Source organism: Falco punctatus, assembly GCF_963210335.1.
Source record: "Falco punctatus genome assembly, chromosome: 5".
NCBI classification, from domain to species: domain Eukaryota; kingdom Metazoa; phylum Chordata; class Aves; order Falconiformes; family Falconidae; genus Falco; species Falco punctatus.
In genome coordinates, this window is record NC_137584.1 from 15702296 (window position 1) to 15724921 (window position 22626).

The 22626-nt window shown below is 34.1% G+C and overlaps 1 protein-coding gene across 5 annotated transcripts in view; it reads left to right on the plus strand.

Moving 5' to 3' along the window:
* Positions 1 to 22626, plus strand: part of EYS (eyes shut homolog) — a 1034174-nt gene that overhangs the window by 206369 nt on the left and 805179 nt on the right. For all 5 annotated transcript variants that reach the window (XM_080388797.1, XM_080388796.1, XM_080388798.1 and 2 more), the window contains 2 exons: positions 14392 to 14585; positions 16960 to 17087. In XM_080388797.1, coding sequence (XP_080244923.1) covers positions 14392 to 14585; positions 16960 to 17087 — 322 coding nt within the window. The remainder of the gene's footprint in view (positions 1 to 14391; positions 14586 to 16959; positions 17088 to 22626) is intronic.

Here is a 22626-nt window from a genome sequence, read left to right on the forward strand (position 1 = left end):
TGTGAGAGAAAACACCATCTTCTGATGCTGTAGAGTTCTTACTTACTACTGAAGGGGTATTTTTATTAACCCAGAAAGTATCTTCAATATTAAATTAATAATGTTTTCTTTTTTCACTTTCCTTGGCTTTCATTTAAGTTGGTTTTGTTATCTTGCTGCCATTATATGTGTCAGTATGTATTGATATTTAAATACAGCATTCTGCGAAAACCAGTGCATATATAAAGCCAAAAAATTACAGTATAATTAACATCTTAAGAATCACCTGTGCAGAAAAATATTTCAATAATAATTCAGTTAAATTTCCTACATACACTTTTTGCTTTCTGACCGATTTCCAGATGCCTTTCCCTGTTCCTTTTACTGCTATTGGGAGCAGGGTTGTTATGGTGAGTGTTATTGTGAGCATCTGGAGTCCTTCACCAGGAGGAATATAATGTTTGTGCTCATGGTTTAGTCTTACCTTGCTCTAGAGTATACTTAGGATCATGTTTATATGTTTGCTAACATGCTTATATACTTTTTTTTCTTCATTGGGCTGCAGTTCCACATCACATCTGAATTTAATATATGGTGTGTTTTATGTAAGATTGATACTATATTTTTTGTTGTTGTTGTTGCTCTTAAGACCAGTTTTGTCCAGCTCCGGGTCTGCATTTCTTTAACTGTTGACTGGTGAGTTGTTTACACTTGTGGGGTCTCCAGTGTGAAGCTTGTGCCTCACCTCTTAGTATTTCATATGTGTACTGCCCTGTGCTGCATGCTGTGTCTACGATTTTCAAGGTCTTTTTTACCATAACAGGCTTTATTTCTTTATATTAAATTACTGTGTTAGAGCCATAAACCCATGGTGGTAGTATCAGCTTTTGAGGATGACTATCCTTTTTATGAGAGACCACTCAGAACTTAATCTTCTTTCAATATTAGTGCCCTGGCATGTAGTCAGACACTGAGTACATTTTATGTCTACAGTGCTTTCAGAATTGCCAGGTACTGCAGTATTCTGCCTAATATCCAAGGAATTGAATACTCCCAATTTATCCCATTAAATAATGCTGATGAATGTCAAATTCACTCTCAGGAAATGGAAACACACCCAAAGGTCATTGGAGACTAAAAGTTACAGTTCTAAGAAACCGAATGTTCAAAAGCTGATTTTCTTGCAAAGTGTATAATACATTGTTGTTTCTTAAAGTCTAATAATGTTATGAATCACTAAAAATACGCAGACCTTTTCCTTCTCACCACAATTCTGACAGAATATGCAGATGTACAAAATTTAGTTATCTAATTTTAGTTAATATTTACTTCAGTTTTCCAGTTTTCTTCTATAGATACTCCTAGGGATATTTTTTTTTATATAAGACTAATCCATCACAATAAATTAGTGTATAATCTAGAAGATGAGAAGATGAAGCTGGATTATAAGATGATGTGGTGTGGTCACTTGACAACATATCAGACATTATCTATATGAACAGCTTTCATTTTAGACATTAACACAGCTGAACCCTCTTGGGATTTTTCATGATAATCAATATTCTTAAAAATTAATAGCTAGAATAAAAAAAAATTAAAAATATGGAAATAATTAAAGCAATCATCTTTTTCTCATCAACAACATAAATGTTACAAACTGTTTTTTGAACAGCTATTTTCAACCTCCTTTCTTTCTTCCTCTGCCCCCTAGGACACAGGAGGTGTCAAAGCAGGCCTACTCAGCCCATCCTACTGTTTCTGTGTTACTATGATGGACTGCTTCTTCCTGAGATTCAAGGGCTCTTTTTGCTCTCATTTTCTATACCACACACTCCTCCTCCATCTTCTCCTCCTCCTCAATACACTCAAACCCTACTGCTGCCTCAGGCTTCCCCTTATTTAGCACAAATCTCTGCAGTTGCCTAGGGGCACACCTTCCCAGAATATATTACTGTAATTTACATCTCTTCCTCAACCCTTCCCTTACTTACTGAATTTCAAGTAGGTATGTCTCCTGAAGATCTGTTTCCCAGGTCTTTAATAGGTCCCTCAAATCTACAGTCATGTTTCCAAACATTGTTAAGTAATTTAGTAGTCATTCATCTCAGCCAAAATCCTCTTTCACTGTAATAGAAGGACTCTGCCATTTGGACTTGTGATTCCTGAGGGCCATGGGGAAAAAAAAAGATATATATATATATCTTCATTAGTCTCCTTTGTCAAAAGACTTGAACAATTGTCTTTAAATAAGATTATTCCCCATGTCAGTTTCTTCTTGATCAATTGTAAACTTGCTTCTACACTACTACAGATTAGAAAACAAAGATAAATAATCTTTAATAATAATTAACATTTAGCTGCAAAACTATAGAGACAAATAAATCACTGGCTTTAGTCATTCACATCTGTCAAATTAATTTTGAAAATAATTTTGATAATGGATTCATAAGAATTAGTGAGCTCTAATGGTTCAAGCTGTTTGAAGGAATTAAAGGGTTTAAACAACTTTATATTACTGAGGACTCCATGTGAAAACTTGACAATAGTGAAAATATATCAACATTTTTGTCAAGCTTAATATCCAGAAGTGTGTATAATATACTAATGTTGTGAGCTGCATTTGACTGCAGGCCTGTTTTGTTGATTTAGAGTTGATGTACAAAGATGTAAGTGGCTTGGTACCTGTTTACCCAAGCTTTTTTGCCTTCTCACACAATACAGTTTTGACTATATACAAGACACAAGGCCAAGCTACACATGATAGAATTTGTTATGGAGTTAAGTACTCAAGTGCTCTTATGAATCCATTTGATTTTTCAGTCCATACATATCTTCCATCATCAGCTGTCATAACTGAGGAGAGAGGAAAAAGTTAATCACATCACATGCTTCTGGAAAGTCTGTATATCAGCAGAGAAATACCAAAATGCCAACTTTCTAGCTGCCATTTTATTTAAGGCTGTTCTTCCTGGATTCGTATAACTAACTGAACTGCTTACTATTAATACTTAAACTACTGCATCTTAAAGTTATCCTAGTTTCAGAGGAATTCTTGAAAATATTACTGATGCAAGAATGGATAAAAACAATAACAATAACAGAAAACAACTAAAAAAAACCCTGAACAGTTTTACAGTTCTTAGTTTTACATGTATTATGTTGTAGTCATGACTGAAAATTGGCGTACATAGTACAAAGCAGGTCAGAGCCAATTGTTAAAAGTTTTTAGGGAACTTCCAGTTATAGGTCAATTTCTTTATTTGGCTCTTAATAGGTATTAACCTAAAGTTTTTGATGGCCAAAAATCTAAAATCTACTATTGATGTCATGACTTCTACTCTGTAGGAGAGAAATCTGGGAAGTTCCCTGAATCTACTCATTGTATTTATTGATGCATTTTACCAATATCAGTTCATCAGGTTTTATAGGATTTCTTCTGGTTTACATGAGATTATATGAGGCGATACTGAGGTAAGTTAGCAAATAATTATAACTGCACAAAACCTGGGAGGTGTGTAATTTTCCATGTTTGCATAAGCGAATTAAAAATGACCCAACAAATCTAACCTATATCACTTTGCCAAAGAAAAGTGGGTCAAGAGAGGGTCAGAATAAATTATTATGTAGAGAAAAGTAAGCTTGTTAGCACAAATTTAACAATTAATTTTCAAAAATATGATTGACTATGATTTCGGCTTCTGATGTTGTCATTTATCAGTGTATTTTACAGTGCCAGCAATAGAATTACCATTATAAAGGTGCCTAGATATTTTTTGAAAATAGGACTTCATAGGATATCAAAGTATCTAAGTCACCTCAAAAAAGAAATCTAAAATTGCCAACACTATTTCACACAAGATATTTTAAGATATTAAATAGAGTAGCTATTCTAGAAGAGACTTCTAAATGAGTCGTCTCACATAGCACATTTATTTTGTGTGTCATATTATTTAAATGTTTTAAAAAATGTCACCCAGGCTCTTCATATGTTCTTTAAAATCTCTTCTAGTTTTATGGTGCTAGAAAGGTAAGTGCTAACAATCATAAATAATCAGATTGTACATAATGTGGCTGAAGTTGTTATTTGTGTTGCAAACTTATCAAATAGGATGTCCCAAAGTGTTTTGAGTGGTTTGGAGTTATTCTGGTCCATATATATTTATCTAACTTTATGCATCTCATCAAAATCTCTGTGCATTCAATTCATCCTGAAGGGGTTTTACACTTTCTAGCTCTTCGTTGGTCTGCACTATAAAGAAAAATAAAAATTCTAGAATAAAATTAATTTATTGTTTTAATTTAATTTTAAAAATACTGATTTTCCACATTGTAGTCATAGGGAGTTTAACTGTGAGGAATAAAATCTAACAAGTAAATCAAGAGTGATGGAAACAGAAGTACTTATAATTTGACAGAAACAGTTGAGACAAAATAAAACAATAAAACTTCAAATAAATAAAAGCCTAGTTTGAGTCTACAAAAGCTGGTTTGTCCCTACAAAACTTCCTTTGCTTAATAATGTAGAGGATTTTTAATATTCCTAAAAAGTCTATTGAACAGGTAACTTCACCAATATATTACCAGAAATCTCAAACTGCTTTAATTTTATTTAGCTTACATTACTGTAATATCTAAAGTTTAAGGTAATTTTTGCAAGTAAGATGGAGTGCTCAAGATCTGAGAAAATTATTTGTTCAATTGTGTCATACATGTTACTTATCAGAGTTGTACTGATCTCATAAAATTAAACCATTACATGATTTTGTGAATCTCAAGCAGTAGTACAGAGATTAAATAAAAATGTAGGAAATCTGTACATTGCCCCAAATAGAAGCAGAAGAGCTCTGTCTGTCATTTACTCTGCTGACCTCAGATGTTCAATACAGAAATGATGATGATGATGACAAATGCAAACATATTTTCTTTTCTACTTTTTACCAAGGAGAAGGTCAAGCCAAATTTGTCACCGTCTTTTATTACATTTATCTCATCCATGAAGTTTCTGCTTTTCAAGATAGTTGATAGCAAATTAAAAAAATAATAATAATAAATTGAACATGAGTGTAAAAGTCCAAGTTACACTTTAAGTTGGGGAAAAGCACTACTCAGTCATTTAACATAGTTGAAAACATATAGCAGAGTGACTCTGCATGCTGTTGAAGGTATGGTCTTTCTACAACTTTTATACAAATTTCAAATGTTGATACTAAAATTTTTCCACTACAGATATCAAAGATGTGAACCATACCTTTACAACCTTAATCTGACCTCATAAAAGACCCCAAATCATGTTCAAATTGTTAGAATCTCATGTTAAATTAAATCACATCTATTTCTAGGTTTCATGCTTCATAATACATCTTTTGATTGTTTTACCTATGGTGCAAGTAGGCTGGCTGTTTTAACAAAATAGGTAAAGCTGTAATTATTTAGAGACAAGTTTCTACTGTGTTTACCTTTTTTTTTGGTTTGTTGTTCTTTTTTTTTTTCCTTCCCCTGCAATAATGTCTCCATCATCATTTTTTCTTGTTTTTTAAATACATCCTTTTATTAATCACAACATTTCCCCTTCTTTTTCTACTCAGTACATTTGCAAAAGACTTTAAAAAGTAGATTTCTCCATTTGGGGATCCTACTGTTGTATGTACATTGGCTTTCGACTAAATTGTAGTTTCTTTCTTTCTCATTATATCGCATTTCACACTTTGTGTACGGTTTATAGAGAAAAAATCCAAATATTTATGCAATTTTTTCAGTAATAAGATGTTAAAATAAATAAAACATTCATGTTGTTACTGTGATTATATTAAAATATGTACAAGCTTTGCTAATTTTTTTAACTGCTATTGTATTATTTTTGTTGATCTACATTGAGTCCTTTCAGTTAATAAAATGGTTAACTTCTTTGTAATCCTGCATTAGCTGGCAAGTGGGCAAATATGAACGGAAGGTATATAAAAAGATAATTTTTTTTTTTGCTTATAATAGTGTCTAAATATGCCTATGTGAAGACAAATAATCTTCTTTGATATATATATAAAACAGAAAATTAAAATATGTTATCTGGACCTTTCAATAAGTTTTTAGTGTATCAGTTGTGAAATAAATTGAGCATATATTTATTTCACAGTCAATAATTTTGATATATTCTATAAACTGAAAGCCTTTAAAATACCCTGAATTACAGATCAGACTGCTTACTGCTTTGACATCTAATTTTTTTTTTAGTCTATGCAGATGCCTATCATGCTTACTCTGGAGATTAGAGAGCACAGCTGCCCCACTAGCAAATCCTTATCTCCCATCCTTCCTCCTTCCCTTCCTCTCTTAAGTGAGTGAAATATCAGGAAAATAGTGCAAACTTTCATTCTTTTTTCCAGAGCAAAGAGTTAAGAACATTTAACCCTTGTTATGCATAATGATCAAGTTATGTCTGTTTCAGAAAAATATTTATTCTAAGTTTCTGCTAAAAATTGCTGTTCAAATATTCAAGAGACAAGGCCGAAGTTCCAAGCATATCCATGGGACATGGAACAACCTTGTTTTAGTGTTTCCTTTGATACAAAACAGATATGCAAGCTAAAGAACTTCTAAAGGTTTGACCTTTGGAAAAGAGGCAAGTTTAGAAAGCAACTGAATAACTCAGAACTTAAGGTGAAACAGAAGCCCTAAGGTGTTATCCACCACCAAAAAAATAAAAGCAGTGGGCTTTCAACAGGCTGCTAATCATTGCCCCTAAGAGGTATTGAAGCTACCACTCATTACTCCACTAAACAAAAGAGAAGAAAATATATTTTGCCTGTTTCACAAAGAACAGAAAGGTTCAAGACCTTTCAGTATCCAATGAGATTTGTATAGACATCCATCGAAGTGTTAAGTAACACCTTGCCCATTGAGAATTTAATAGATTTACAGTGTTGCTTGAGGCATGTTCCCTTTCCCATATTATTAAGCTCTTCAGGAGGGATGTTGCTTTTCAATTCTAGCTGGCTGTAAACACAGGAAATAAAGCAGAAAGGGCTGGATCATATTTGTTCTAAATATAAGCTTATTTTCTACCTGTTTCTACAAGAAACTTCTCAAACATCTCTAAATAACTTTTTCTGCTGAATTACTATACCTCGTTTCCCATCCATACTAGATTAATCAACCATTGCCTGTACTTCGCAAACCCAGGGAGAACTTGCATCTCTTGGATTCTCTGTTCTTCCTTCTCTATTCCAGCTGCATCACTAGGTTTATCCCAGCCCAGCATGGCATGCCATCGCCCAGTCTGCCTACCTTCACTTGGGAGACACATCCTGGTATTAAATTTCCTTGAATTGTCTGTCATTTACTCAGAATGGCATGAAGTATTTCATTTTAGTCTCATTAGTGATGTATATAAAAAAGCACCTTAAAATCTCTCACCAATGATTATCAACTTTTGTTTCCTGTGAACGAGAAAGTATTTTGTTCTTCACTGAAAAGTGAGCAAATAAAGCCTATTTTTGCAGTCCAATAGACTTCTTTCTCATTTTGTTCACAAAGCTTTTGTCACTTTTTTGTTGTTTAGTATCCATTTATATAGTTATATACTTAATATTTTTGTGGGGGGTTATTTTCATATTTTGTACTTTCACAGTTTGAAATCAGAGACTTTTGTATTTTGTTGAAGAACATTTCTGTCCCACGCAGTGTATTTACTTGATCTATTATCATTTAGGATTTTAATAAAAAATGTACCTCCCATTCATATCTTTATAAACCATATTGAATAATGTCAGGCACAATGCTAGTCCACGAATGCCAGGAGAGACCTCCTCATCTGTAAGAGGTGGAATACTTCAGAACTCAGAAGCGTTGAGCCTCTCACAGAAGTACGTGTGCCATCAGGAACATACCTTCCACTTGAGCACAGGAAAACGTCTTGTCATTTGTGGGGCAGCTGAACTGTACTAATACTATCTGGAGAAAATGTTGCCTTCTTAGAGAAAGCAGTAACAATTGCAATTTTTAAAACCACCTTCTCAAAAGATTGTTAAGTAATCATATAATTTTACTGTAGTAAAAAACATGGAGTATTAGTGCATTCACTATTAATGGACCAGCAGATTTTCTTCTGTACCTGGTGTGTGATAAACACCAGCAGCTGGCTGCAAGGGGAAAGACAATTTTAAAGCTGGACTTGTGAGTGGGCAGCATTGGTGTTCTTGATAAAAGTCATAGCTGTCAATTTGAACATTATGGCTATTCTTCCTGCTGCCCATAGCAGTGATTTGAACACCCCATCTGCAACAAACGGAGACACTAGAAAGTTATTTTAGGCCAGAAATCGTATATTGATCTGTTATGACTAGGGTGATGCCCTGCTCTTGCCCCAGGGAATAATAGCTTTCCAGAAACAGTGACAGCCCCATGCACACTGCCTTAGCAGTGGACAGGGTGGCATCAGCTCAGAATCAGCCCAGTACTATCTGTTTTGACTATTTTAGAATTTCTGAATGCAGTGGTTAGTCAAGATAACTAGAAGTTTACAAGGACTCTTGAACTCTTGATGAGTTTTTCCAGCAGTACTGTAATTTACTCTCTAATAGGTTCCTCTGGTGGAAGCTAATGTTCCTGTCATTCATTTACTTCCAAAATGTCTATTTTCAAGTCTGCTGATTGGAGCTTTTGTATAAAGCACATCAGTGAGCTTTGATACTGCCTATTTGGTCTAAAATTAAGATTAGTAGATGAAGTTTAAGTAGATTTCATTTTGATTCAAACTTTATTGAAATTTTATATTCAGGAAAGTATCATTCATTGGTTTTGTTTATAAATTTATATGAACATGCAAATACTGTATTTGTATTTCAAAGATTAATGCTTTAGTGTACCAATAGTAATACTGGCAAATTTCAGGGTTCGGATGTATAAGACAAGAGCTTGTGATTTATTGATGCTTTTAAACAGAAAAAAATTAAATAATTCTTTCAACAAAGAGAAAATTTAAGACTCAGTTTTACATCTAAAAGGAAGGGCAGCTGATGAAACCGGAAAGTAAAAACAAGTAGTGAACTGGATTGGACTAACTATAAGTTATAACATAACTGAGCTATGAAGACAGGCATTAATTTAATTGCAGAAGTATTTTCACTTAACTGTTTCCTGAAATATTTTACTGTTCCTTATGCATAACTGTTCCAGAAAATATTGATTTTTCATTAGAGGAATAACAAAACAAAAGTAATGAAATCATATTAAAGCATAGTATACTAATATTGTTCTTCATGTATTTTACTCCTTGTAAAGAGAAATTGGTGTATAAATATGAAACTCAGAAAGATTTCTATGAAAAATAAAAACTATTTATTTTAATCAGTAACCCCAGATATTTATGTAAATAGTTCTATGTGGTATATTAATGAATGGACTGATGCGTATCAGTGGTGTCAGTAATGTCCTTTGACTTTTAATGGATTAGCATTATAACATGGTATAACTAATGAAGACTAACAGGGATACAGTTAAATCAAACAAGGAATGCCTGGGGGGTTTCGTAACTTTTTTTGTTTTGGTGAGGGATTTCATCCTTTTCACATGTAAAAGCAATAGAAAATGCTGGAAAAAAAGTTCAGTTCCTTAAACTGAAGCTTTTATATTGGTCTATAGGATAATCTTTACTCACTCATACCTGCATTTTAATGTTACGCAATTTTTATTTTATTGAAGTAAACCTAACAACAATTCACTGTGTTGAACAACCATGGTGAACTAATCCTACTGATTATGTCTTTAATTTCTTGAATTTTCCTCTTTAATCAAGATATTCAACCAAGCTGATAACTAGGTTTTTTAATGCTGAAGTTTCCTGAATCAGATATCTCCCATTAGACCATGGTTTCTGAATTTATTTTCTTGAGAATTTGAGCTATATATCACAACTTTGAGTAGTTAATTATTCATCAGTGAACACTAAAGGGACTTCAGTATTTTCAGCAAATGCCTTTTTGGGTCTGATTGAGAGAAGAATTATTTCTGCTGAATTTGTTGGCAACAGAAAACCAGCACCTACATCAAATTCTATGCATATATTATGTTGTTATTGATATCAGTGTAGAATAGAAGGTTATGCATCAGATCTATCCAGTTAAAAGAATTTTTCTTGCATTTTTTTCTAATTTAAGTCTCAGGTCTCCTAAATGTGTACAAAAATTTTCAATATGCATGTGCAATTTGGACTAATCTGTTGTTCCCAGTTGCATTGTTCATTGCTAAACCTCCTTCAGGGGTTTGCATTTGACTTCATGTTATAGAGATCTATTTTCATCCTGTTCCCTGTTTACCTTGCTTCTAACAACAGCACTCAAGAGGTCAGTCAACATCAGCATGCTATGAAGTTAAGTTTTACCTTAACAAGAGACACTGATGATGACAAAAATACGTAAATTTTAAAAATGGAAATTTGGAATGAATTCCTAAATTTGCACAACTATCAGGAGGTTTTGTATAGATTTTGAGTCAAAGTAGATAGATTTGCAAGTTTAGAGCACCAGTTGTTCATCTATTCTATCCAAAGATTGTTACATTGCTTACCTATTTATTAAGGTGTCTCGTATTTAAGTAGTATCTTTCAAAAAGCATTGATGTGAAGACATCAGCAACTGTAGAATCCAGTTCTTTCATGGTAGTCTGGTACAGAGACCTCACTGGTAAAAATATGTGACGTGTTTCTAACTTTATTTGGTTTTGCTTCTCTTTTCAGTCAGTTGCTTTTGTTACGCTTTTCTCCACTGAATTAACAATCTGTTTAGTGCTTGATATTTTCTCCATCCAAGCATTGTAATCAAGTCAACTTTCAATCTTCTTTAGAAAATAGTTTGAGTGTGATAGAATAAAAAGCTCAAAACACCAATTGTCCAGAATTCCATTTATTGACTTGATTTGTCAAATTCATCATGCATGCATGTTCAGGTGAAAAGCACTGCTCCTGTTTTGCACATAAGATGCTGAATAAGAGAAATTCTAAAGCAGAGGAACGTCAAAGACATAAGTAGTTTTGATGATTAAAGAAACATTCCTGCTCAAGACTGACTTATACCTAAAAGACATTAGGCAGTTGATAGTTTTTTATTGCATTCCCTCTAGATAGACCTGTGAAAGATATGACTCATGTTTTAGACCATGAGTGCAGTTGCTACCTCAGTATCTTCATTTAAATTGATCCTTCTTGACCTGGTTAGGTAATTGGCTCCCTATTCAGACTAAATGCACTGTTTTTTCAAATTAACAAAAAGAAGAAATTTTTTTTTTTTTTGACCTTTACAAGGAGATGCCAAGGAGAAAAGAAAATGAACACCTTTTTTGAGATCCTTGAACCATACATTTTTTTTCCTGTATACGTGTCTCATCCTGTGCTTAACAATATTTCCTATCTCCTCTCGGGCTTTTCTCTATTCCTCTTCTAGCTACTTTTAGTATTCCCTAAAAGAAAGTTGCACTATCTCTTTTCTTAGCAGAACAATGCCCTTTTCCTAGTTTACCATTTCCTACACATGAACATAGCATTACCAAAAAGATACTTCTTTCATCTGGTTTCCCCAGCTGGCCTTCATTGTTCTGTGTTATTTTGTTCATTTAGTATTATCCTGTTCTAATAATTCCATCCAGTGTCATTGTTTAACAAAAGGCCAAAAAAATCTTGGTAAAGGTGGCAGAAAAGGTGGGGAGGATTGAATGGTTTGAATGGTAGAAACAATGGCAGGAACAAATTAATCAATTTGGCTTGTGGAACTACACTTTCTGGATTTCTGTTGGGTAGAGCAGTTGGGACCACTTGCTAGTTTGCCTTCTGTTTAGCAATGTGGGTGGGAACAGGAGCACTCATTCTTGTCACATGCGCCCAGTAAGAGGAAAAAAAAAAGTAGGATAAGCATTGATATGTAACTTCATCTATGAGTACTGCCAGGGTGCGATATTGTGTTAAAGTAAAACAGGACAGCAAAATAATAAAATGAATAATAAGAAGCAATTGACCAATCCACATCATGTTGCAAATGTTCTCTTATATATGCACTAATACCATCCATGGCCTTGTTCTGAGCAATGGTCGCCTTAGATTTTCCTATTAACAACCCCTAACATCTGCAAGTTGCAATATACTTTTAGTGTAATTTGGTTACTGTGGTGATGAGCGATAGCAACAGCTTCACAAAAGATTCTTTGAAAGTCCCCTCATGCTAAAGAGAAGTGAATAATACATCCTAAAAGAAATATCCAATTCATTTTGCTTTATTGGAACAACTATTTCCAATTCACTGAGAGATAGAAATTATTTTGATCCTTTTTCTGCTAATGTTTAGTGTTTGTAGCATTAGCTGTTCTGGTATATAATAGAGCTAGATCTATTGGTAATCTAAGATTTACTGCATCTTCTGGTAAATGTTCCACATAATTACTGTTGTTCTACATAGCTAGTCTGTTAAGAAAACTGTTAGAGGCTCACATACTTATCTATTAATTGGTTTAGGATTAATTAGCTATGTTTACCTTGCAGTTTACAATTCTGAGTTTAAAGTATTCCAGCTGTGATTTCAAAAGTCTACATATTTTTGTAAAGTATAATTTATTCTTTTATGACTATTTTTAATTCGGTTGATTCAAATTACTAGCAAAATGCAGAATCAATACATACTACTACTTCAGAATACAGAATAGATTTATTATCAAGTTAACGTTATTGCTACAGCAAATTATTAAAAAAGGAGACTGATTGGTAAGTATGTGTGAGGAAGGTGGTTTAAATTAGAGTACCAAAGCACAAGATATGTAAAGAGCATATTTGCTACATAGTGTTCCAGAAGTAAATGGAAGTAAATTCCTAGCTGCTATAATTCCATTGTATCCTTGACATTGCAGAACTACAAAGAGTTAATTGTCTAAAATACTTAGGTAGCTCATAACTGTTGAGATATGCATGCAGATTAGTAAGCCCCTGCCTGGGGTTACAATAACTGAACAGAAAGAACATGGGAAACTACTGAACATAGTGAGAAGCTGCTGAGCTTAAGGAGTAACTGAGTGGCTGACAAATGTTACAGATAACACCAAGAGGGAAGACTAGATTTCACAGATAGTTAAGGGAGAATTTTGTGAGAGACAGGAGAACTTTACAGATAATTAAAGGGGGGAACTGGACACATTTTTTCAATTATTTTCTTTCAAGTCCAACAGAGACTGGGTAACCATTACCCAAAGCCAAGATTACCTAGGAAACCATATCAGAAATACTGAATTTGTGTATAAAGGCAACAAAACTGGGGCCAATGGGGACAAACAGTTAGGTAAGAGTTGTTTATCTGGGAGAAAAAAAGGATGAAGAAAGGTAGGGATCAAGGTGGACAGAAGTACAAATATGGGAAAATGCAGAGAAAAGGTGATAAAAGGGCTGGATGAATGTAAGCAGGCTGCAGCTCATTATGCTTCTCTGGATGAGCCTGTGTCTGATCACTGCAGTCCCTTTTCTTTACTACTTCTTTACTGTTTTTTACCACCCTTCCTGGTGGGCAGGGGTGGGCTTTTAAGATGGACTAGCCAGCAACTAGAATGATACCTAGATCTGGAATGACTCAAGGTCTGAGCCAGCAAGTTGGCAAGAGGTTCAGGATCCAAGTATAGATATCAGACAGTCTTAAAGCCTATGCAGATATTTGAGGGATCCATTAATATGGGTGTATTTATGCATTTAGAAAAAGAGGGGGGGTGTGTTTGCTGTTGAACTTCAGTATTGACTAGCCAGAAAGAAGGAAAATGCTTGAGCCATTGTTGCAGTTCTTTCTTGTTGAGTGGTGTTTATGTTTTTGTGCAGAGAAAGGCACTGCTCTTCATGTTGATCCATGTGGGCACTGTGTCTGTAGTGTGTGCGTACGTGTGATTGCATGTGCACCTACAGAATACATTCAACTCCACTACTGGCTGGATCTATAAACAGGAATGTGAAGAATCTCCTTGGTCTGAAAGTCCACTGGATCCAGGTTCCCTTAATAATAATCACTGCAAGGGAGATGTTCAGTGACTATTCAGTGTCTCCTGGGACTATGGTTCCCCTTCTCCTCCTCCCTTTGCTAACAGATTAGTTTAGTCACTCTCACATATTTCTAACATGTTTATTCAGCAAAACAAACAAAATGTACAGGAATATTTTAAGTCCTTTGCTTTTTAAATGATGATAGTTTAAGGTGTCCCAGTCAGTTACTAGAACTTCACAGTGTAAAAAATTTAAGAAAAACACAGCCTCTCAATCCCTCCTAAAATTTAAAGAAAAAGGAAGGAAAAAAAGGAAATCATAGGGAAATATAAATTAGTGACAAATTATTGTTTATGGGCAGCATATTAAGAAGCATCATTCATTTAAAGACTCCCTAATTTTTTTGTTTTTATTTCTTCTAGGTCCATTTTGTGAGGAACCTGGTGATCCTTGTGCATCTCAGCCATGCCTGAACAGGGGCATATGTCAATATAATCAGCCAGGATATATTTGTGATTGTCCTGCTGGTTTTCTTGGTCAAAATTGTGAAATTGATATCAACGAATGTTCTTCAAGGCCATGTCAGAACAGAGGTACATGTATAGATTTGCCGAATGTAAGTATAAACTTCAGAGATCCCTATTTGAACATAATGTCATAGAATCACTGAATGATAGAATGGTTTGGATTGGAAGGGACCATTAAAGATCATCTAGTTCCAACCCTCCTGCTGTGGGCAGGAACATTTTCCGCTAGACCAGGTTACTCAAAGCCCTATCCAACCTGATCCTGAACACTTCCAGGTATGGGGCATCCTCAGCTTCTCTGGGAAATCTGTTCCACTGTCTCACCGCCCTCACTGTAAAAAGTTTATTCCTTCACCTAACCTAAATCTAAATTTTTCAGTTTAATATCATTATTCCTTCTGCTATCACTATAGATCCTTTTAAAAAATCTCTCTCCATCTTTCTTATAAGCCCCCTATAAGTACTGAAAGATCTACTCAAGATCTACTAGAGCATTCTCTTTTCAGGGTTGAACAACCCCACTTGTCTCAGCTTTTCTCTATAGCCATTTTCGTGGCACACTTCTGGACTTACTCTAACAAGTACATCTCTGTCTTATGCTGGGATTCCCAGATCTGAAGATAGTACTCCAGGTAGCATCTCATGAAAGCAGAGTGGGAAAATCAGCTCCCTCAGCCTGTTGGCCACACCTCTTTTCATGCAGCCCAGGATACAATTGGCTTTCTGGGCTGCAAGCTCACATTGCTAGCTCATATCCAATTTTTTTATCCACCAGTATCCCCAAGTCCTTCTCCACAGGGCTGCTCTTAATACATTCATCATCATCTGTCCTGATACTGGTGATTGCCCTGACCCAGGTACAGGACCTTAGACTTGACCTTGTTGAACTCATGAGGTTCACATGGGCCTACTCCTCAAGCCTGTCAAGGTCCCTCTGTATGGGACCACTTCCCTTTAGTGAATAAACTGTACCACTCATCTTGGTGCAAACTTGCTCAGGGTGCACTCAATCCCACTGTCTGTGTCATTAATCAAGATGTTGAACAGTACCAGACCCAGTACAGGTCCATGTACTACTTGTTACTGATCTCCATTTGGACATTGAACTGTTGATTGCAAGTCTTTGGAAATGGCCATCCAGCCAATTCCTTATCCATTGAATCCGTATCTCTCCAATTTAGCAGCAATGATGTGTGCAATGATGTCAAAGGCCTTATAGAAGTAGATGGCATCATTTCCTCTTCCCTTATCCATCAGTAAAGTCACTCTGCCACAGAAAGCCACCTAAGAAGTCAGGCATGATTCTCCCTTTCTGAAACCATGTTGGTGGTTTCTAATCACCTCCCTGTCATCCACATGTCTTGAACACAGCTTGCAAGAGGATCTGTTCCATGAAAGTGGTTGTTTCCTCTTCTTGCTTTTCCTATGGTATCTGGTTCTATTTTTTTTTTTTTAATTAGAATGAATTCATGTAGACTCACAAAGGTTTGATAATAGACTCATATCTGGTTATATTTAAAACTTCATTGTCAACCTTCTTTTATTAGCATGACTATTGCAAATAGCAGTGATTACACAGAACCAAAATAGTGAAAGAAGAGTTCAAAAGATCATTATCACATACCAGTGATACATACTCACCCACAGAGAAAAAAAAAGAGACATCTAAATTGCTGAAAAAATTGATAGATTTCTAAATGATGCAATCTATCTAAGTATTTTGCCTATTAGATAAACTAGCACATACTATTTTGTACAATCATTTCTGTAGAGAAACAGATCAGGTAGTTTGATTCACACGTATAGAAATATCTCAGTAGGTGTAAAAATGAAGTATTCTGATCATGCCTTTAAGACCAATTCTAAAGAAAGACCTGAACATTTTCAGCTGTTTGGTTGGGTTTTTCTTAATAACTTGCTGTTCTTACTGTGTAAATTAAAGATTGCAGTGACTGAGAGATATGTTTCTCCATCACAGAGAAGCACAGTCTCTGTTCTTCATATTGAAGGGGAAAAATGATACTACACCATTTTCTTTCCTACTCTAGCTAGTGAATATCCTTTGGTATATGATGTACCTGGTGCACTGTCACTATTCAACAGATGCAAATGTTACATTGGAACAAATTCAGAAATTAGGAAAAAAACCCAAATGAATTAAAAAAAAACCTCTTCTTGATTCAGTTAGGAAATCACAAAGCCAGCCAAATTTAGAGCTGGTATATTTCCAGACAGCAAACCCAACTATGGTATAATCTGTGCTGGAAGGCCTATTCCACTTGCCCTAAATTATGTTTGTAACCTATCTGGGGCTAAAACTGCTTTTTGTTCTGTCTTTGTAGTCTGTTTAATATGATGAAACCCTGTCCTAGTTAGATCTTTATAGTAATGGAAGTAAACACTGATTTTTTTATTGCCTTGGGTACAACAAATAATTGTTTCTTATTTCCTTCTTTTTTATAGGATGTGGCATGTATTTGTCTGTCAGTATTCACTGGCAAGTTCTGTGAGAGAATACTGAATCCATGTGAATTATTGCCTTGCTTAAATAATGCTACTTGTGTATCTGATCAGCAGAACTATAAGTGCCGGTAAGATTAGAAATTAATTTATTTCAGTATTCCATTGGATGACTTGATGATATCCCACTGATTGCAGAAAGAAAATACACTATCAGCCACAGAGAACACAGAAAAATATAAATTTCTAACATTTTTTTTAAATTTAGTTTTGGCGCTGTATTGTGTTAGCCTTTTTGACAACTCTAGAAGTGCGACAAAAAAGAATGTGTTTAAGAAGTTATAAATTATTTCATCTTTAATACTGTAACATAAAATATATAAAACGGCACATTGATGGCATGTATACTACAGGTACTACTTTCAGAGTGCATGAAGTTTATGTTGTTTGTGAAAGGTCAAGACAACTGATTTAATTTCTAATTCACAGACATGCATTAATAGGTCTTAGATTGATCCTTCAAGCAGCATATTAGGAAGTGTTTTATTCAGAAAGATCATACTAAAATTTATCCACTTGAAAATAACAGAAGTAACCTGGTGTATAATTTCATCCCACTTTAAATAGTTTTTAGATATTTTCTTACACCATTAAGAGTACAATTTTTCTTCTTCCTATTTTCTTGGCTTTTATCTGGCTGCCTGAAGTAAGTTCTGGTAAACATTACTGAAGTGCAGTAAACAACTTTCAAATATTAGGATATTCATAAGAGCAGAAAATTGAAAGCTGTTGTACACAGAATTCTGAAAACACATTCTAACTGAACTTACAAACTGCAAATACATTACAGAAGTACAGAGCATAAAGTTACAGTCCATCATAAGAAATTCAGCTGAGAAGTCTGGAAAGTAAACTATAAGTAGAACTAAGTTTACAATTTTCCCAAAGAAGGAAAAAAGCCTTATAATTGTATTTACATTTATACCTAACTACATACACACAAACATGTGCACACACATACTCAGTTAGATCTTTCCATATAGATATGTATATCTATATATGCACAGAACAATAGTGTTATCATTTATTTTCCAATACTTTAAGCCAAGATATAAGCTACTAATAATTTACTGTTATATAGTCAGTCTTTTACACACTATGTTGTTGCATGAATTAGTATGAAACGATGCCTGAAGTTTACATTTTAAAATATGCATAATATGAAAAATTAATGTCAAGATATAGATTATCTTTCTTTTAAAAAAACTTATTTAAAAAAAATTCCGTGTACAATGCAGATTGAATAATTTATAATTTCACAAAGCACTGGTAGAAATGGTTTGTACCATGAAAGTCATTGTACAGTAGAAATTGGTTAATGAAAATAGCTATGGAAAGGCATGGTGATTTAACAGTCTTTCCATTGATATACCTTGTGACAATAAAAGTGGAAGGCAAGATTTAGATCAAATTAACAGAAAGCAAAAATGGGCAATTAAGAATCCATTTGTATTGATTATCAAAATAATCACTTAAGTTACGTGGTAAAGCTAGGTGCTAGAGATCTTAGTTTGGGGCTCAGATGGTACAATACTGTTTTCTTCTAATATCAGGTATTAAGATCCTATTAATATCATTGCTGCTTAGTTTTTACTTTTAATATTTGTGTATTATTCATGCATTCAGTTTTGCTATCTGTAAAATACACATTTGACAAGACAGGCAAGACACATTTGTGGAGAGCTAGTTTGAGAAATGGGACAGGTTATACACTTATTATTTTTGACATTAAGAACTTGGTAAAAAGGGCAAATAACATTCTAAAGAGAACACTGTGGATAGAGTAATGGAGAGTGCCTCTGTCAGCTTTGTACAAAGCCAAGTGCTTGGCCCTGTGCATACCATTTAAGAAAAAACTTTGGATGGTGTTCAATCCACATGGTTTTCTCTAGCATCCAAGCTGCACACCAAACTTCCTTAGTGAAGGAAGAACTCCAGAAAATGACTCATCTCTTCCAAAAAGACATATCCAGGACAGGTGGGATGAAGCATCCTCTGGATGTTCCCAATTTTCTCTGTACAGAGGGACACAGAGAGCCTTGACTGCTGTCCTAAACCTGATACTAAAACTGCAGACTTTTTATCATTTGTAAAATATGGCAGCATTGGAATTTAGGTTCAGTAGAATTATAGAACAGCCCAGCTTGGAAGAAACCTCAAAAGACCATTTGGTTCAACCTTTTGTGGGAAAGGGAGCTTAGATGAGATTATCGATCACCCTGTCGAAAAGCATATTGAAAACCTCCAGTACTCAGCCTTAGTTTTGCCATTCAGTCCATGAAGGCTCCTATTAGTGATTGCAATATTTTTTACTGTTTGTTGTTAATAAATTGAAAATTATTTCCTCATTTGTTGTTAAATTAAAATCAGTTTTATACCACTTAGTCCAAAATATTTAATAAGTGTAAATTCTGTGTATATTTTGCCTGTATACTTTGGAAGAAGACATTTAGGTGAGACAAAGCATTTTGAGGGAATATGAATAATGTACTTTTCACAAGGAGATCAGATTGTTTGTGAGAGCTGAAGTCTTGCCAAAGTCAGAGTCCTGAAATGTAGAGGAGGTGCCAACTTCTAGAGAGGGCCAAGAGTCAGCAGGGTTTTCTATTTTTAGGATTCAAAATTCTCCTTGTAAATTACATCTTACTTACCTACTTAAATAACAGGATTTAAGAGGAGTTATAGGAACAGTGGTTTAACAGTTTCAGTTTTAAGTCACAAAGTTGGGAGTTTTCTGGCTATGAGTCATGTTTTAATTTGCTTTACCCAAAGGAAACCTACCATGAAGTATGTTGCTTTATTTGGGAGATTTGAGGCCACTCATTCAAAGTTTCAAGTGGCAGTTTTGTTTAATTTTTAGTAATCATTGTCAAAGACTGTAGGTTATGACTATGTCTATTTACTCCACAAAAACCTGCATGTGTTTCATTCAGTTTAATACTACTACCTGATCCACTTTTAGGAATTTAACATTTTAAATAAATGTAATTTTTTAGCTCACATGCATATACAAATCCAAATAATAGCTGAATTGACCTTTTTATTCCCTTATGTTTTGTTTTACTTTATGTGCTTCTCATGCCTAAGCTGCATTCTGCTCATAACCATCACCATCTCAGCTTCTACCTGCTTGACTTTTCTTCTTTGAGAAAGCAGTAGCTATATGTTTAGAATGGAAAACCAAACAGACTCAATTTAATTTTCCCCACTTCAGTTATGATCTATGACTATCTCGTATCCTAATTCCATCCCTTCAGTCTTGATATCATATACAGCTTTGTGCTAAGAATGTAATAGTAACATATTTTTTTCCTTAAATGTCAAAATTTAAGGTGAATTCAAGTAGGCAGTGAACAAGGATATCCATCACAATAAATTGTGATTGTTTACCTTGTATCTTCTTCTATTATCCATTTTTTTTAGGACAATAAAAAGTCACAGAAAATGGATTCTGAGAATATTCATTCTGTTAGTGTAATCTTTGGAACTTTACTGTCAACTTTCTTGCTATTAATTTACTGTTATGGTCTCTGGCATTGGTATGTCTATTGCCAAACAATGATAAAAACAAAAACAGGAAAAATGAGCAAATATAAAAATTAGGAAAAGTAGTTTCTAGAATTGGCTTACTAAATTACGTATTTTTAGAAAGTCATAGATTACCTAAATAAATTGAACCAAGAAAGTTAGGAGCATTTTCACCTGATTGCCGATCATAGGTAAAAACAAATCAGTAAAACCAATGTTATAATTTAGTTGCTCTGGTTCGGGTTTCAGTGTTATTTAAAAATCCAATTATAACAAAATATACATTTTTTATTTTATTTTACATTTTATTGTTACATTTATTTTATATTTTATATTCCTTTTATATATACATATAATATATGGATGAATAGTGCTATAATATAAAAGAAACAAATACGCTGTTGATGAGTACTTCTGTTCAGAGGGGAAAATAAATATGCAACTAACTGATATCTTCGACCATGCTAAAATAAAAGCAACTAAGTATTATAAAAAACTCCCTTTAGCTACAATATGTGAACTGGAAATTTTTTAAGAATAGACTTTGCAAGAACTTTGACTCCAAGTAATTGAAATGGCAGCAATATAATTATAGAATTTACATACAGCAACTTTTTTCAAGAGGGGAGTGAGGATTATGTAGTCCATTGTCACTTTCATAGAGTGTCTTCCTGTGGTTGTTTCTATACTGGCCTCAAAGAACATAACTATTTAGAGAAGGTTTGGCCATACCCATCTACCTCTGTCCAAATGGTTCTATGTATGGATTATGTGGATGGTCTCTAGGGGTTTCTGGTGAAATGCAGCCTGTTTAACACTTCAGCAATGGTTAATAAATGACTTAAGCTTCCAGACATTGCAAATGCCTCTGTGCATCTTTAACTGATTTAGAAAACAGGGTTAACTCAGATACTTTCTATTGAATATTGTTGCCTGACTATTTGCTATTGAAAACATATAATTTACTTTTGTATGTTACGTAACTGTGAGAGGTTTCATACTTTCTGAAACCAGAGATTGCATTATTTACAAAAAGGGGAAACATGACTGAACCTCATATCCATTAGGAGCAAGAGTACAGAAAAACCAGAAGCAATTCTGTGTCACCTTCATGACTGCCAGCTTCTGGGCTGAGTCATTAAATAAAATACCTCTCAGAAAAAGCTAAAGAAACTTTTAGGTTCTTTCACAAAAACAAACTTTCAGCTAACGAGCCATTTCCTTTCTCTTCAACTTAAATCTTTTATTTCCATGCTACCAGAAAGAGCCTTTAAACAGAGGAAGATGTTAAGTATTTCTGTAAGAATGTATGGACTGAATTTGACCAGAATTTTATATCTATCAAAACACAGAAGAGAGTTGTGGTCCGGATTTCACTTTTTGCACATTTTGAGAAAGATATAAATACTTAAATATTTTTCTATGCTGTTCCATTATTTCTTTTGGGTAAGACTTGTTTACTATCCATTTGAATCTCATATTTTTTCTTTGTGTACAGGAGATTTTTTGAACACTGGAGTGCTAAATAAGAAAAGGGTTTTCTCATACTAATGACAAGTGCTGGCTTGAAGCAGAAGAAATATCTGCAGTTCCTTTTACCATAGAAGAGTTTTCCACAGCTCCATTGGCATCACACAGAAATAATAGTCACACAAGCAGAATGCTAGGGTTTGTCTTTAAAAAAAACAAAACTGAATTGTAATTAAGAAACAGAAAAACAACTGTGCACTGTTCTCTCCACAGATTCCCTACGTTGTTCCTTTACATACCTAAACATGTCATTATTGACTACTCTTTGTTAATCATTAGTAATGATTGATGCTAACTGCTTTAAACCTCATTTATCATCGTATTTCTAATTTTTCTCTCTGGTGGTTTAACTGAACCACCCTTTCTAATAGATTTCCAAAACCTCTTTTATAGCTTTTTACTAAATATTGCCTCATTCTAGATTGTTTTTTGTTTCCAGAAGATTATATGAAGTATTGGTGTGAACAGGCTTCAATTAATGAAAAAAAACCACTTTATGGAGAAACAAAAATATCCAGAATCATGCAACTGATTTTTAATTGCTTGAAAACA